Here is a 17785-nt window from a genome sequence, read left to right as displayed (position 1 = left end):
ACATCTCACGAGGGGAAATGATAGTATCGCCGACAATTTATTGCACAGGACAGGCGACTGGATGTGATAAACAATTCGCATTTTAGGTTCTTTTGATCTAGATCCCTCCTCGCCAAATATCACCCATCCCCTCCCCTCCCCTTCCCCTCCTCTCCCACCAGCGGTTCCACCAAAATTTAACAGGTGAGGGGGTAAACAAAAAACCACAAAAAAGAAAGGAAATAAGAAAAGAAAAATAAAGCACCACACAAAAACGCCAGTTTCTTTTTTCAAAAAAAAAATTTCTTTCCAAAAGGGAAAACACAGAAAGGAAAGATACAGTATGTAAAAATCCTCCATCACATACATGTTGGGTGTGAGGAAGGGGGGACGAACCAGCATATACACGGAAATTTAAAAAAATATAGAAGAGAGAAGTATGAAGAGAGAAGAGAGAAACTAAGAAAGAAGAGGGAAAAAAAAGGTCCATCATTCGTTCTAGCCTCTAAGGAAGACTTTCCCAAAATGTTGTCAGAGGGCCAACAACGATAATCAATGATAATGCTAGGGGGTGGGGGCTAAACGACCGACTCGCTCGGGGTATAAGTCATGGTCCCCCAAAACAGTAATAAATTAAAGACGGGGAAATGGGAACGGATGAAAAAAGAAAAGGATGAGCACAAGACATCACTCGGTGCCGGCAGGCATCGACAACAGATGTCCCATCTGCGTAATCTACACCACAATCCATCAGCACTCACGATTCACACCCAATTGAAGCAAATTGAAGCTCAAACATACCTTTGTCCTCAAATACTCCCCCACCTCCTTCCCCGTCACACCGCCCTTCATGTTCTTCCACGCCAATGGAATCATAGGCACTCTCTCCACCACCTTACACTCCCTACCGGGTCCCTCCACCGCCGCAATCTTGTCCGGATTGTTGGTCAGCAGTCTGATATCGCGCAGCCCCAGGTCCTTCAGGATCGCCGTCGCAAGCCCATAGCTGCGCGCATCCGCCGGGTGCCGCAGTATCAGGTTCGCCTGTACAGTGTCGTTACCTAGGTCCTGCAGATTGTACGCCTTGAGCTTCTCGCCGAGGCCGATGCCGCGGCCCTCCTGGCGCAGGTAGACGACGACGCCGCCGGCAGGGTCGAGGGCCATGAGGCGCGCGGCCTCGTCGAGCTGTTCGCCACAGTCGCAGCGCGCCGACCACGCCGTCTCGCCCGTGTAGCATTCCGAGTGGATGCGGACAAGCGGGGCGCTGTTTCTAGCTGCGGTGGTGAGCGGAGTTGATTTGGGGTGGTGGTTTGAGGCAGCGCTTGCGGGGCGCGAGACGGCGGGCGAGTCGTCGTAGCGGCTGGAGGTGCGGCCGGGGAAGAGGCGGCCTGTGTAGGCGCCGCGGATCATACGGTCCATTTCGGACTCGCCGGGGCGCGGGGCATCGAGCGATGTTGAGCGGATGGTGTTTCCGAATACGATGGCGAGGTGCTCTTTGTTGTCGATGCTGTTCTGGTAGAGGTGCAGGAAGATCTCAGTGCCAGTTGTGCTGTTTGATTTATGGTTCGTTAGATAAAAATTGAGACTGAAAAATGTAGTTCTATATAGAATCTCTATATCTCCATATAATAATAATATCATGGGAATAACTCGCAAGCAAAAGCAAATACGTACGTTGGAATTCTCGCCCTCACAATACAATTCACCTCCGGCAGCTCCTTCAACAGCTTTGGGTGCCTCGTTGCCGTCGCCCCCTCCTCGATCGGCACGCCCTTCGCCGCGCCCAACACCGGCGTCCCCGGGGTTGTCGTCGGCGGCGTGAAGGCGGGCGACAGACACGAGGGCGGGACAGAGGCCGTGCCGTCTTCGGTCAGGAGCGACTCGGACCGCGACATGGGGAAGTAGCCCGAGGCGGGACCTGGGGAGTAGAGGGCGGGGAGCGGGGGCGTGTCGAGTGTGGGGGAGAGGAGGAGGTCGTTACTAGTGGGAGGTGGGGGGAGAGACGACATTATATTGCGAGTGGGTGAGGTAATTGGGGGGGAGCTGTGGGTGGGAATAGATTGGCTTTGGTGGTGGTAGGTGGGTTGTGAGACAGTTACTGCAGTAAGTGGTAGAGAATAGTTGTGAATAGTAGCGGGTAGTAGCAGTAGCAATGGGGGTTGTAGTAAAGATATAGAGTATTATTAAGTATCTCCGCAAATGCCGAAGTATATAAGATAGGATAGGAATACAGAACAACCGCAGAGCAGAGCAGAGCAGAGCAGAGATGTATGTAGTTGTCGAAGCAAGGAGAGAAGCAAGAGAAGAGAAAGAGAAGTCGAGAGAAGAAGTCAAGAGAAGAGAAGAAGAAACGTCTACAACTACATGTAGCCAGGTACCCATCCGACCAAGTAGCCCAACACCGCTCCCAAGCCCGAGCAAGCTCTTCCCTCGCTCAGCGCAGAGTAATCGAATGTCAGCAGCGCGACCACACTGACTCAGCATACGCAGAGCAATTCGCCGAGTGGCTGACACATCCGATCACTGCGCTGGGGAGATAGAACACCCCGACTCCCGAGGCTGCAGTTGAGCCATGGGACATGGGGTAAGCCCGGATGTGACTCGGGTTGGCCGGGATATGGATATTGGGTGTAGTCTAATGTGAATGTGTGGGGGTAGAATAAAGATCCGAGGTGCAATTATGACATATAACTACATGTAGTAGTAGAGTAATTAGATTAGATACTGTAGGAACTCTAGTAGAATAAGTGGTTCGCCCAATTGAAGCTTTTCTAAACAGTTGAGAGTTCCATTTTCAAAACCTTATTCCCACCCAACCCAACCCAACCCAACCCAACCCAGAATTCAAACACAACGAACGGACAACAGCCCGAAATCCCGCTCTCGGTTGTTACATCTCAATTCCTACCTCCTCTACCCCACACTGCGCATTCTTCACTGTGCCTCTATAATACTTCTTGCTGGCTGGGCTCGCTGATTGGGCTGACACATGAAATACAAATCCCTGGCAAAGGTAATCTCGGCTCGTTGGGTTGAGTGTGATGAGACAATGCGATTATCGGCTTGTGGGCTTGGGGACTAGTGGACTAGGAGCACGGCATGGGTCATCACTCGGTTCCGTACAGAACTCTCACTCGGTATATCCCGTCTCGAATATAATGCCTCTTCATATAAAAACTTTTTCACATTGTTTTCCCTCCCCTTCCTCACCTTTATATGCGGTCCGATCCATTCCTTTCCCTTCTTTCTTTCTTTCTTTTCAATCAAGATAAGGGGTAAGAGATAAAAATAATATAATAAAAAAAAAGAAAAAAAGAAAAAAAGAAACCAGTGCCAATAACAATAATAAATCGCTAAGCCAACTCGACCAAGAAGGAAAAAAAGCTATCAATGACAAAAAGAAAAAAAGAGCTAGCCTCCCACTAAGATAGATAGAATAATGGATAAATATGAGGAAACATAGAGTAGGTTCGCCAAGGAGATGTATAAGATGATGTGGTGTAGTAGTGGTACATACGTACTTGTAGCTTACTTACAAGATGGGGGGATAGGATAGGAGTGGTGGGGGGAGGGGAGGGTGAGGTCTGAGATCTGAGGTGAGAGAGAAATACTTAGACAAAGAATGGTGATAGGCTCAAAACAAAGCCAAGATGGGGGAGGTGTGTGTGAGGAAATAGGAACACAAAACAAGGAAATTCTTCCCAACTAACACTACTCAACATAAAGGAAACCCAAACCAGAACCGGCCATTCAAGAGAAAAAAAGAAACGAGAGAAAAAAAAAGCTCCCCAGATATATTTCCCAGCAGCAGCAATCTCACGCACCGAATCCCCTCAGGCTTCTAACTACTTCCCCCACCTCGAACCCTAGTCTCCTCACGATTTTTTCATCCCACTCCTTTCGAACCCCCTCCTCTTTGCGCACAAACACAATCCGCCCGCTATCCCGCACTTCGACTGCCTCCTCGCTCCGAACACCGCCCTCAGGTACAGGATTGACATAGATGGTCATGTCTGGGCCTACGCACCCTCTCCATACTGTCGCGCACCACTGCCAATGCTGCAATGGCGTCAGCCCGTCGGCCGCCAACCTGGCCGCAGCAACGTCGCTGCGCGAAACCATATAGCGATTGACCAGCACCACGCTCGGTGCATCCACGGCCGAATCCTCCCCAAAGTTCATCGTCACGGGGGCGGCGCCGTCGCCTCCCGGGGGAGAGGTCACGGCCTTCTTGATTTCGGCGCAGCGCCGCCGCCATGAAGCAACGTGAGAGAGGTATCGCGCGGCATCATCGTCGTCGTCGTGCCGGTCTTTGTCCTTGGTGCTGCTTACAGGGACCAGAGAGGCGGTGCTAGAGGAGTCAAGGCCAGTGGGGATGAGAAGTCCTTCTATGTCAGCTGTCTCCTCTGCCACTGTAGGCGTGAATAGCTCTGGTTCGTCAATCACATGTATCGGCTCGGATTTCCGAATGTCCTTTGCAAGGGCATGGAAGAGTTCGGTCACTGTTTCAACGTCTTCACCTTCGATTGCGACTATGGGCAGGCGGGGAAAGCCTGGCCCAGACATGGAAGGGAGAGGTTTACAGATTTTGCTGAATGCGTTGATCTTCTCGAGGATGGGGATAGACTTAATCACGTATGCGTCCGGTAGCTGAGTCGTAAAATTGGGCAACTGATGGTAATGCGAGGTGGCGGCCAGATTACTCTCGTGATCCAAGCTTGTGGCTGTTGTAGGCGACTCGCTTTCGAGTCCGTTTTGCCGGAGGAATGGGTCAATATTTGGATCGTGCGCAGACTGTGAGAGGTGAGTATAGAAACCCTGCTGTAGTGAACCTGGCCCCATCATTCCAGTCATTGGGGAGCCTTCATTCAGTTTCCGCTTCTTGACCGGCGTCTGAAGCTCTGTAACAACCACAGCATTTGACTCGTCCTCGTTTTGGAGGTGGCCAAGCTGCAGAAGCGCTTCTACGCCAGCCTGGTCAACGACCCCTACACCACTAGATGAGCCTGCCTCAGGGCTGGCCTGAGGAATAGGATCCTCAGAGCTCCCTGTCCGTCTCTTCTTCGCCGGCGGAGGTGCGGCAGAGGGTGGCCTGGAGATATGTGGCGGTGGCGGCAATCTCGGGGTTTTGGGGACCGCAGAAGAAGGGGTACCGGGAGTCTGTGGTGTAGAAAGAGTTCCTGTGCGGCCGCCGCAGAACGAGCATATGGTGGTTTCAATCGACGGTGACAACGCACCACCCGTGCCTGCAGATGAAAAGGCTGCAGCTGCAGCCGCGGCATTCTTTTTACCGTTTCTCCGAGGCTGGTATCGATAATCGGGATATCGAAGAAGATGTTGTTTTTTTTCATCCTATTTCGGGCGCGCCAGAAAGTCGTCAGCGCCAAGGAATTCTACATTCAATATCTCAAATGCCCGCTTTTATAGCAGGTGGGTATTAAGTGTTCAAACAAACATCCGCGTGCTTCTGCCATATGTTTCTGACATCCTGTGGGCTTGTGCGCCACATCTCTCCGATTATCTTTGATATTTCAGGGTTCGGCTTTCCAGGGTGATGGGCAACGACGGCCGCCTGGTTGTGCTGTCGATACAAGATGAAAGCTTTTCGATACGGAAGGATTGCATGTTAGCTTCGTTACAATGTGTGGTCCACAGCCAACCCGGTGATCCCAACACTCCCTCTGTAGCTTATAAAGAAAGAGAGAAAAGAAAGACAAAGAAACAATGCCATGTAATGAGATAGAAACAATGTCCAAGGGTGTCCTACCGTTTCGAGGTCTTGGTATGCGAGCGGGCTGCTGACATAGACAAATACTCATGCTGGGTGGCACGGATGACAACGTCAAGTCGGGGGAGCCGGGTGTCAATGACGTCTCGTCTTCCATATCTGTTGTCGAAGAAGGTATTACGATAGGTGCTGTCTGTGGAGCAGATGCAGCTGGCTGTCGTGGTGAATCCTGTGCAGGAGTAGCAGGTGGGGGAGAATTCGAAGCCAGCGTCATTTGTTGCTGCTGCTGAAGCTGTGGTGATGTAGGATCTTGGTGATACTGCTGTTGCTGCTGGTTCTGCTGTTGCTGTTGCTGTTGCTGCTGTTGCTGCTGGTCTTGATTTTGTCTCTCTTCAGCAGCATCAGCTTGCTCCAGCGCAGCTGCTGCCCGCGCCTGGTGAGCTGCGGCATGCTGCTGAGCAACCAGGCTGTTAAGCTCGACATCGATTGGGACCACAGCAACGTTAACAGTAGAAGTAGGAGCAGAAGAAGTGACCGGGACGTCTTTGGCCATGATTGATATGTCCACTGTATCACCAGTACCCGGAGGATCCTCGCCTTCTTCTAATAAGCTTCGCAGGACCCCAGCTTCCGCTTCTGCAGCTGTTGTAGCTGGCTCTGCCATTCTTGGTAGAATTATCGATATAGACCCTCTATTTAGAGGAAGTAACCAAGAGTAGTAGAAGGTCGTTACTGCTTTTGTATTTCGTGGAACTGTAAGGGACTGACTTCTTGGAAAGGAAAAGATGTTCCTCTTTGATTCCGCCCAGCGAAAACAAAAGAAGAAAGACGTTCTATTCGTTCCAAAATACGCCGTATGAGGTAAGATAAGGGAAAGAAAAAAAAAATTTAAAAAAAAATATCACGGGTTAGTTGGAACCTTTTTAAAATGTTCTTTCTTTTTTTCTTTTTTTTTTCTCCCCTTTGTCAGAACGCTTTAGCTTCGTTTCGCTTTTTTGGCGAGCTATTCAGAGCAAGATTTATAATTAATATTGTTGCTGCAGTACCCGCCTTTTTTCCGACACGATGGGAAAAAAGGCTCTGTCTGTCCTGTCTTGTTCTGTTCTGTTTTGTCCGCCTGATTATCCGTTTCTCTCTTTCTCTGTTTCTATCTTATCTTTCACCGCCTCTCCTACTAGGCCTTCACACTTCTTGCAACTCTAGACTCTAGAGCTCTCTCACCCACGCACACTCTCTCACTCACTCACGCACAGCACTTCTCGCAGTGGCGCGCGAACGGATGGTACCGCGAGAGGTCGCGCGGCCCGCGTCGACGAAGCAACAACGATGCCGGATCGCTGGCGGGAAAAAAAAGGACGACCGATAAAGGCCAAGCAGACACCACGGTGTCGGGTGAACAGGAGGGAAGGAAGACGATGGCGGGGCGGCGGGGCTAAATGAGAATAATGGCCGTGTGTTCAGTTGAATTGGCTTGTTCTGCAGCTTCCTTGAATTGCTACCGAGAAAAAGAGGAAGGGCTCGTAAAGAATGAATTGTTGCGTTCCCAATTGTTCTGACCTCGAAGGTTCCTTGCCTTTGCAGGGCGATAAAAAAAATACGCTTGGCGCTCTAACCCCGGATGATCCTCTCCCACGAAGGAAAGTGACACAACCTTCTTCTTTAACAGAAGCTACGAAGCAGAATCTGAACATGGAGAGTTTCAGAAGACGGGCTCTGAGGCAGGGGAAATCGTCTTCAGACGCTGCACCCTCTGCTGTTACCTAAACACTACATGCAATTAATAATGCCATGTGCAGAGAGTGTAACTTGGATACTACTCTCGTTCTATGTATCTCATTTCTTTAACGGGTTGCTTTTTACTGGGCAAGCTATTCCGCCGGTAACATTAATTAAAAGCAAACCATAAAGTACATGCACCATATTGCAGACCACATGCACAATATCATGCTACATGATATACGATCTCATGTAGATGAGAGTACAGACAGTTGCAGCAATTTCGGAACTGTGTCGGTCTGCAAAGTATTAATATTATCAATCTAGATATTAAATACAAGGCAGTATGGTTGATCTCTATGCAAACCTCGAAATACTGCCTACGAAAACAAAAAATCACAACCTATAACGCCAAAACTCTATGTACAATTTATCGGAGAAAAGAAACAAAAACATCGACATTAACCATATCGATATGATCCTACCAATATGCAAAGTCTATTTTAAACCAAACCCACCCAAAGGGTATTATAAACATCCGAATGTCTTTCCCAGATGCATTTACAAAAGGTATTGCACAACGGCTTGAGCTAATTTCTCATGAGCGCGTGGCCCGAGATGTATGTCGTCCCTAAATTTTGTTAGAGTGCACTTTCTAAAACTAATGTTAGCAAGGACTTACCACATGAGAAACTCGTCCGGTCGATCACAGATATCCTTCTTGTTCTTTGCACAACCCTCCTTAACCTCGAACCACCCATCCTTCGCCTCATTCCTGATGGCATCGAGAAACCACTTGTTCATATCCCAAAGAAGGACTCTACCCTTCTTCCAGTTCTTGGCCCTCAGGTCGAGACCGTGATTCCATTTCCTAGTTAGGAAAATTGCGTTCTTCAGTTGCTCCTGCCTGAAGTCCTTCCTCTCCCTAAACCTTTTCCAGCCCGGGAGCATAGTTCTATAACATCACTCGATGGATTAGCTTCATGCCAAGAAAAAGCTTGATATCTGAACCACGGGTGAGATAGGGGCACTAACATGTCCAAAACATAGGGCATCAGCACCTGGATTGGATCCGGCCAATTGGCACCCATGACCCCTAGCTGCTCAAACATGGAGTCCAAGCTTGCATCCACGGCCGCAACCCCATCTGCCCTGCTGTAACTTGAGTACTTCCACACATCGTTGACACCGAAAAACACCGAAAACAGACTCGAACGCTCCTGGCTCTTTCCGTCGGTTATAGCTTTCTGCTCAGCCTCAATCCAGGCTGCTACTTGTGTCCGGAGATCCGGCACAGTCGAGTTTTGGTCGAATATAAGATTATCCACTGCCGCTCCATATTCTCCTTTTTGTATCCGGGTGATCTCCTGTGTGTTTGCTGGGGCAAAAGAGCTACAATCGGCGTGTATGTGCGAGCAGAGGAGCTCGGTCCAGACATGCGCGGGGGCGGGTGTCTTGTCTCGTTTACGAAGCGTTTCTGGTGGTAGGATACCACTCCATTCGTCGCCGAAGATCACCAGACGTGAGGGTAAAAGTCCAAACGCTGGGTAGTAACAAACATTAGCAACGGAAACTCGGCAAACATTGGCTAGGCCTCTGGTTTATTCCGCCTTTGGATGAAAGCTTGCTTACCTTTCCGATACCTGATCTTGAGGGCCTGGTGGAAACATATCACACTAATAAACAAAATGAAGGAAACGAGCAAAGTGATCAAACGAGCGTGAAGTTTCATGGTTTAAAAATAAAGGAATGCAATTAGCTGTTTATAAAGCTTAGCTATAGCTATAAAAGACAGGAATCGAAGTTGAAAAAACAACTTCTAGTGGAACGCGATGCTGGATAGATCAAACAAAGGAGAAAAGGGTGAGAGAGATCCAGAAGTCATCACACAGCAGGAGAGATCGATCTCATCCCATTCCATCTTATCCCTATCCTCCCTCCCTCCCTCCTGGATTGTCCCTGTCCCTGGAAACATGAGGCTTGATGACGCGGCACAGACTTCTTCCTTCAATTGCTTCTATTTCTAGAAAGCGAGAATCTTGCCCCCTAGGCCCAGCCGTCGCAATTCGATCAATTACGATGTTCAGAACATCCAAAGAGCTTTTGAACGAACCGTGCAGAGGTTGAGGTCCAAGTCGGGCAACGATCGGCAGTTTTCCTTGCCAGGGGTTTCCCGTCCCGTTTCATGAAACAGGTGCCTGTCTTCTGGAAGCCACCTTTCTCAAGGAAAAAAACGTCGCCGCATGTGGTAAACTAAGAGTGCGGGATGCGGCTGTTGTCGTCGTACAGGGCAACCAAAAGTAGTAAGAGTCTGTCTACTAGGAGAGGCTTCCTCGCGATAGGCGGCGCGGTAACAGATCTTCATGTTATCTATCATGGTGCCATAGCCATGGTAGAGTGCAATGCTGCAAAGTACGCATGCAGTGGGCATTATTACTCGGGTGTGTGGTCCAATTTCAGTTCTGTAGGTGTAAACACATACCACCGCGCGCGCACACAGGACTTCCACCACTATTGCATGGTCACAATCCATCACTCGAGAGCGGTGATCTCCACTGCTCATGTAGCCCAAGATCAACACAGCTCAGGTGTTTTAGCCCAGTGGCAAATAATGTGGGCCGGCAAAAGTCTCCACAGACCAAGAGCTGGAGCAGAAGGGCGCGTTTATAGACTGGGGCCCATGCATGGAAAACTGGCCAGACAGGGGATGGGTCCTCACTAACTTTACGACTCGTCACTATGACTCGCATAAAAATGGACAGCCTGGCTGGCCAGCGGCTCTTGCAGCGCAGAATGGAGCTTTGATCCCCGCAATTTCTATTACAAGTATCGCCAACGTCAACCTGCCGCCCGCAATATCTGGCGGCCTAACTTCACAACATATCACTCGAAAACACGTCTCTTGACTCACGGATGAAAGGCCACTAGTTATAACACTCATGCAATTATTAATAACGGCGATTAAGGCGACGGAAAAACTCACATGAACTGCTTCTGACCGGAAAAACCAACTACATACACAATTCAGTCATGAGCGACTGTGTGAGACTTAAGCTTGAGTCGAGTAAGGTACATGTGGCCGGAAGAAGCTGTCCGTACGTACATGACCTCACTTTGGTTCGAATCAATATTTAGAAAAAGTTCCAACTCATCCAATGATACATGGCAGAACATATTGGAATTACCCCAAACTTCGGCAAAGAGCCCCTCAGTCATCTATTTGATCGCCAAGAGAGCTTAACCCAACCACATCTTCTACATTACCATCACGGGATCACTCAAACCCACTGATCAACAAACTAAATATTCACTCATAATTAGATTGGAAATGGCAAAAAAATAAATAAAGTCGAACAAGGCTTAGGAGATTTTACACAAACCCAGTCGGAAGTTCAGCCGTTATCGTACTGGAAATGTACGAATATCTATCCGCAGCGCTCATCGGACACCCACTCGTTAACTTACTCTAGTACTACTGCCTGACCCAAATGCGAGTATCCGTCTTGGTTTTGTGCCTTAAGCCTCTCAGGTTCATAGAGTTATACGGGGGGGTTCATCACACCACAGGAAAAAAAGTCTCGGCTCCAAAAGACAGATATGTGGGTGGTGGTAAGGCAAATTGGTATCTAGATCTCAGATGAGTCTGACTTACCTTTGGGGTGGTTGGGTGTTTTGATAATTGTTGGTTGGTCGGGGTTCATTTCTAAGTTTGCCTCTGCCTGCCTCTGCCTCTGCCACTGCCTCCCATGGCACCATCGACGACCATCGACTGTGGCCGACGTAACGCCGAGATCGCACCAATATTTTGCATCGGGCATCAAAAAAAAAATGAGTGACTTGTTAACTGGTTCTCGAGGAGATCTTTTTTCGGCGTTTGTTTGGCCCTATTGTGCATACACGTGGCCTGTAGCTGCTCAGGAATTTCAGCTTGCGTAAAAAGTGCACATATGATTTCTTGGCGGGAGTTGCACTACCATGTACATAGTGCAACTCCCAGAGTGTGAGTGAGTAATGATTTTTCTAGCCAGAATCTACGAGAGACTGTGTTTGTCTTTTGGGGCTCAATTGCCCAACCATATCTCAACGAAGTCGGTACTACGCTTTAAACATGCAAACGGCCCTAAACGGAGGCCCGGCCCGGGAGAAAGGGAAATAGGCTATCGTATGACACCCCCGCCCATAACCCAACTACATGTATGATATGATACATGTATGTCCAAGGGCTAGGGTTTTTTCTAACTGCAGCGGAAACGACGTAGACCCATGGCATCGGTGACCTTGCATGAAACACTATATCATCATTCGTACCGGGCCACTGGGAAGAGGCGGGGAGCTTTCTGGCAAATACATACCTTCTTTGACAGAAGGGGGGTGAAGGCGCAGACGTTTGTAGGCAGAGCACTCTACCAATCCGATGATCGCAACATAGTATTTGGATACTGGAGATCCTCATATTCTAGCCACATGTGATAGGTTCATACCTACATGTAATACTAGTAGAGTACTTTAGGGCAGGGTACCTAGAGTACCTACTCTTCATAAGCACAGCACTGCAGGTCGCCGTAAGCATATGCGGGGAGGGGAGTTAATGCTTAAAAACGACCAGTATCTCTACTTTGACTATGAGTATTTCAAAGTAGATCTCTCACAACCGAGCCTGATATGCGGGGAACAAAGTCCTTACCTATATGTTCGTGCTTTTGATCGGGGTTTCTTTTCCCTTCTTCTTTCCTTTGCAATTTGTCCATGGATAATTAACAGAGGTTTATAATTTATAGCCACTTGAGACCCATCATCCTGTGCTTATTTTCGGTACCGGTACCGAGAAAAACAGAAATCCGTTCTCCCATGGTGATACGGTTTCGGCTCCAACCGAAATCCCAATGTAAATTTCTCTATTTCTCCGCCGCCGGTAAAAGAGTCGAAATGAAAACTTTGAAGACACCTTGCATTGCTATCAACACCCATCCGGGAGTTCGTAATTAATATGGCCCGTGGCTTGGAAGACTCGAGGTAACCACAAAATTTCAACGGGTGAATAATGTGCCGTCCTGGACAGTCAAATTTTCAACACGCCGCAAAGCATCATTCCAAAGTAGAATACCTGCCAAAGGAAGCGAAATGGTCACATTTTCAGTGTAACAAGGGTAAATTTTCCGTTGGGAAGCATGAAATGAGCACTACTTCCAGCCACTCTCATCTCGAAGGAGTCGCGGAGTTGAAGTTCCCGTATTGAAATTGAGTGATACCATATGATGATGACAAGGTACCGAGTGATCACACATGAGTGAATTCTCATTTTCATTTTTGATGGTCGGCAACGGATTGGTTTCTTGTTGCTGCTTGAAATATTCCGCCCAGCGGGTATGTTGTGTTCACCATTTGCGGGCACAGGGGATCACGGGCCAACAAGGATTACGCTATTACGCCCTCACGAAACCAGGATCTCTGAAATCCCACTCTTGTGCTCTTTTTCTAGCCCCCCCTTCTCCATCGTTCATGGTGGTCGAACCGTCTCCTTTCGCCCCAAGCCCCCAGGCTCCATGGAGTTGGAGTCCAACCCGCCCGTCTCTCTTGTTAAGATCTGATCTGTCTGGGCCTGCTTGTCAGATGTTGGTTTCTTCCGGAATCGGAGGTGGGCAGTTGCCTGGTTTATTGCGACTTCCCCTCCCCTCTATTCTGGTCTTTGATGGAACGACAACCACTCTTCGGTCATATCGTTCGGTCGGAATTTACGTGTTATTTTGGACATGAGGCCAACAACAGCAGCAGCACCGATACTACAACTTCCAACGTCCAGCTTACACCGAGAATGCTCCAATATCCATTTTCGTTGCTTTGTTGAGCTACAGGCAGGCTTGAATGTCCAGACACGGTGTGCAGACGAATCAACGCACGGTCGCGGCTGCTACGGCAGCAGAGCATCATCGCAAACACACCCACCGGAAGACACTACGGAGAAGCGTGCACTCAAATACACAAAATACTCGATAACTTTTTGATATCGTTTCTTTCGTTTCTAACGATTTGATCAGCAGCGCGTGTTACATTTCTGTGTTTTCTGTATGGACTTTACTAGTGGCGGTGGCGCATGATGGTACTGGTTCCTGGCTAACTGGAGATGAGTTGCGCGTCTTGATTACTCGTTGTCCGCTTATACGTGGATGATGCTACCATACTGACCAGACAGCTCCATACTATCAGCAGTTCATTCTCTTGTGTGTTCTAACATAAGTGCAGTTTGTTGTTGGGGGGGGGAAAGCCAAAAAGGGGAGGGTGGTGATGATGGGGTAGTTATCTGCAGGAGTGAGTGGAATCGACCAATAGCTACCCCCTGGTACAAACTCCTTCCCGGCGGGGCTAGGGTTTAAATGCAAGATATCCTTGGCGCTCCTAATCGTCTGCTCGTCTCAGCCAGTGGGGCCGAATACAAAAGGAAGCACTTTCCCACGCAGTCTCTTCTCACACTTTGTTGTCCATTTTGCGGCCTCCTGAAGTTTTGCATCTTATCTCCCCATCGCAACACGAAACCCGACACCACGCGCCCGCAGGCATTGGAAGCGGCTCAAAAAATATAAAAATATAAAATAACTTTTTCTAAGGAACAATCACAGAGAACAAAATCGATTTATTATCTAATCTCCGCTGACTCCTTGTTTTTTTACAACATTTTTTTTCATTTTTGTTGCCCACAATCTATTCCAAATCGGATAGCGCGTGGCGCGACGGGCTAGCAAAAAAAGCGAAAGGCTGAGTCATTAAAATACGCTCAAGCTTTAAAGCACACTTACCCTGCCAGATCCCTCTTCCTCTCTTCTCTTTCTCTCTCCTCCGTTGTTGTCAACGCACCACCACACAATTACATTGGTAACCTACCCAACCATTTGCTTCGCCTTCCTCCTCCCCCACCAGTATAATATCCCTACTACCCTACCCCTCTTTTTTTTTCTTTTCCGCCCGTTCTCTCCACTTCTACACAAGGCCATACGCGTGGTTGCCTCCTCCCCACTTCCAGTGTGTGTGTGTGGTGCTTACTACTCGTGTGCAGGCTTTCCTGCCCCAAACCTTTAATTGTACAACGCTTTGATTTGAGGCTCCTCCACCGTTGCTGCCAACGAAGCCACACTATCAACCATCCACGCTTGTACCCACACATCATCCTGTGGACCACTCCAACACGCTATTCATCAGTGTCCTGTTAACCCATCACTTCTTCAACCATCGGCACTACTCCACACCCTATTCACCACCACCACTCACCACCCACCACCCACCACCACCGCCTCGAGCCTTACCCCATCTATCATCCCCGCTTACTTCTTCAACCCTTAATAGGTAACCCATCCATCATCGCTAATTATCACCCGTTACTTCAATAATTCCATCAACCTCTGGATTTTTTTTTTATCGCGCTCCGCCATCCCATAAGTCGTCGCCTTTGGTGGGTGTCAAGGTGAATTTACTTTCCCTCTCACTTCAACAAGGTGCTTGGTTCATTTGGGTTTTCTATGGCAGTGATGAGTCCACAGCTGTCATCTAGCACCCATCCACACGACCCAAAGTCTGAGACGGTTGCTCCCGCCTTGGCGGAGGCGGACAATGCTGTCTCACAGGGGACGATGGCGATGGACTTGGATGTTAATGGGTGAGTTTGCCCTGTTCCTGTCTGCTGTTTGTCGCTTCTCCCCTGCCCCTCCCCTACATGCCCCTCCGGCATCATATCTCGCCGCGTATCTCCTCGAGATGCGTCTCGGGTGATGGTAATGTGGCTTTGAGATGTGGTGTTTTGGTGGAAATTCCTCTTGTATCCTTTTCGTTTATCTCCGTTGTCTTTCATTTTCATGTTTCTGAAAACATTGTATTTACATTATCCTTCCGCTACTTTAGAACGGTCAAGCAATCTACTACATCCTCTTCTATACCAGAATTTGCCCCATCTTCGCCGAAAGATGAACCTATCGCCAATGATGATCGCGACCCGTTAGTGAATGGCAATAGTACAGCGAAAAAAATAAACGCACCCCCATCGCCACCAATTCCAACTCCTCCACTACACCAAACAGATAGCTCCCAGGAACTTTCTGATTTACATATAACTTCGCCAGCAGGCGGCGCACCATCAATGTCATTTCATGGGAATGGGCAGACTAACGTAGAAGAGGGACAAAAAATACGCGACAAGGCCATTGTAGAAGATGTGCGGAAGGATACAAAATTTGCCGAACGGACAAATGGGGCCCCTAGTGACAGGTCGAAGTCGTCAAGTCATGTATCAACAGCCGACCATGCGATGACTGATGCGCCTTCAGTAAAGACATCAAGAGAGAGGGAGGATGACGACAACGTGGGACCTCCATTGAAGCGGGCGAAAACGGAAGAGATGGACAACTCATCCTCAGTCGAGGCGCCGCCATACCATACCACCGACCCAATCACACCATCACAGATCAAGTTTGTATTAGGTGTTATTCGAAGCCTTAGACGGACCAAGGATGCCCGCCCTTTCACAATGCCAGTTGATGCCGAGAGACTTAATGTGCCTACATACTACGAGATCGTCACAAACCCTATGGATCTCCAAACGATGGAGAAGAAGCTCCAAAATAACGAGTATAAGACTCCGCGAGCAATCGTGGACGATTTCAATCTGATTCTTTCAAACTGTGTCCTATTCAACAGTAATGAACACCCTGTTACCGACATGTCGAAGAGCATGCAGGCTTCTTGGGAGAAGCATATGAAAGGGTTTCCAGCAGCGAATGCACCTGAAGTTGTGGAGAAGAGCGCGCCAAAGCCGAGTAAGAAGAAGGGTGGATCGTCGCGGCCATCCGCTGCGAAAGCTCCTAAATCGTCACAAGTTAAGAAGGAGGCAAAAACAGTTGCGCAATCGCCTATAGCTGCCTCCCCTACCTTTGGTCTCCAGCCGTCTGGAATTCCGCAAATTCGTCGTGACTCAACAGCTGGCGATGGCAGGCCAAAGAGGGAAATTCACCCTCCGGCCCCCAAGGATTTGCCGTATTCAGATGTAAAACCAAGACGCAAGAAGAATGCTTCCGAACTGAAATTCTGCGATATGGTTATTAAAGAGCTACACAAGAAAATCCATGAACCATACGCGTTCCCATTTTATTCACCAGTGGACCCCGTGGCTCTTAATATCCCCGAGTACTTCAAAATCATCAAGAAGCCCATGGATCTTGGTACTATTCAGTCCAAACTTAAGACGAATCAGTATGAGACTGGGAATGATTTCGAGGCGGATTTGCGCTTGATGTTCAGGAATTGCTACAAGTTTAATCCTCCGAATCAAGCTGTGCATCAGATGGGTAAACGTCTGGAGGGTATATTTGACGAAAAATGGTCCGATAGAGCCAAGTATGTCAGGGATAACCCGGGTAGCCATTCTCCCGCTTCCGCCTCACCACCACCTGAAGATCACGATGAGGATGAGATGAGCGAGGAGGAGGAGCCTAACCAGCCCGATCTTAAGGCTTTGGAGCAGCAACTCGAAATGATGAAGGATCAAATTTCTTCTCTCAAACGACAAAACAAGAAAACACCACCTGTTTCATCAAATTCCAAGAAAGGCAAAGCTGGACCTTCCAGAAAGAACTCCACAGCCGCCGCTCCAGCACCACCAGCAAAGAAGGCCAAGAGATCTGGTAGTAAGAAGGATGTGCCTTACATCACCTTGGAGCAAAAGACGGAGCTATCCGAAAGGATCAATTTCTTGCCATCTGGTAAGATGGCATATGCGCTCAACATGATTAGGCAGAATATGCCCGAGATTGACAAGGTATGAAAGTATGAGCGTGCACTCTTCTTTGACATATGCTAATATACAGCAATTTCAGGGTCAAAATGACGAAATCGAGCTAGATATAGATGAGCTAGACCCTCAAACTTTGTACAAGCTCTATGTATATGTATCAAAGTATACACCAGCTCTTGAAGCCAAATACGTCCCGCCACCACCGCCGCCTCGTCCAGCCCAGGAATCGAAGGCCAAGACTAAGGCGCCCTCAAAGCCACGGAAGAACAAGCCGATGTCTGCGAGTGAACAGGAGGCCAAGATCAAGGACCTCACAGCCAGACTTCATGATTTCGACAACCCAACGCCTTTGCCCTCTTCTGCTCAAGGTTAGTTACTAATGTGATCATTGACATGTTGAGTAGTAGAGATCGCTAACAAATTCCGTAGCTGCTCCTGAAAATGCGGATAGTGAATCCAGTGATGACGACGAGAGCTCGGGGTCAGAAAGCGAAGAAGAATAGGCATTTTATGTCTCTGGAAAATACTGCTGTAAAAGGGCGGTGCCTTCATATCCTGTTCCCCGAAATATTGAAGTTCACATTCATCGT

At 48.6% G+C, this 17785-nt stretch overlaps 4 protein-coding genes across 4 annotated transcripts; 1 reads left to right on the top strand and 3 right to left on the bottom strand.

The window, feature by feature from the left end:
• Positions 1-666: 666 nt before the first annotated feature.
• Positions 667-1988, bottom strand: H6S33_000237 (uncharacterized protein; the record flags this gene model as incomplete). The annotated part of the gene is made up of 3 exons (XM_044831592.1): positions 667-714; positions 781-1528; positions 1654-1988. The coding sequence occupies 3 exons, from the start codon at positions 1986-1988 to the stop codon at positions 667-669; spliced, it is 1131 nt and encodes a 376-aa protein (XP_044699796.1).
• A 1807-nt stretch (positions 1989-3795) lies between these two features.
• On the bottom strand, positions 3796-6371 carry H6S33_000236 (uncharacterized protein; the record flags this gene model as incomplete). The annotated part of the gene is made up of 3 exons (XM_044831591.1): positions 3796-5331; positions 5435-5580; positions 5747-6371. The coding sequence occupies 3 exons, from the start codon at positions 6369-6371 to the stop codon at positions 3796-3798; spliced, it is 2307 nt and encodes a 768-aa protein (XP_044699795.1).
• Positions 6372-7984: 1613 nt separating this feature from the next.
• Positions 7985-9155, bottom strand: H6S33_000235 (uncharacterized protein; the record flags this gene model as incomplete). The annotated part of the gene is made up of 4 exons (XM_044831590.1): positions 7985-8054; positions 8106-8378; positions 8459-8966; positions 9056-9155. 4 exons carry the CDS (start codon positions 9153-9155, stop codon positions 7985-7987), a joined length of 951 nt encoding a protein of 316 aa, XP_044699794.1.
• A 5776-nt stretch (positions 9156-14931) lies between these two features.
• Positions 14932-17698, top strand: H6S33_000234 (uncharacterized protein; the record flags this gene model as incomplete). The annotated part of the gene is made up of 4 exons (XM_044831589.1): positions 14932-15068; positions 15311-17219; positions 17278-17563; positions 17625-17698. 4 exons carry the CDS (start codon positions 14932-14934, stop codon positions 17696-17698), a joined length of 2406 nt encoding a protein of 801 aa, XP_044699793.1.
• Between the last annotated feature and the right edge of the window lie 87 nt (positions 17699-17785).

The sequence above is a fragment of the Morchella sextelata genome (assembly GCF_020137385.1).
Source record: "Morchella sextelata strain SCLS chromosome Unknown scls_1, whole genome shotgun sequence".
In the NCBI taxonomy this organism is placed as follows: domain Eukaryota; kingdom Fungi; phylum Ascomycota; class Pezizomycetes; order Pezizales; family Morchellaceae; genus Morchella; species Morchella sextelata.
This window is presented reverse-complemented; position numbering and strand designations above follow the sequence as displayed.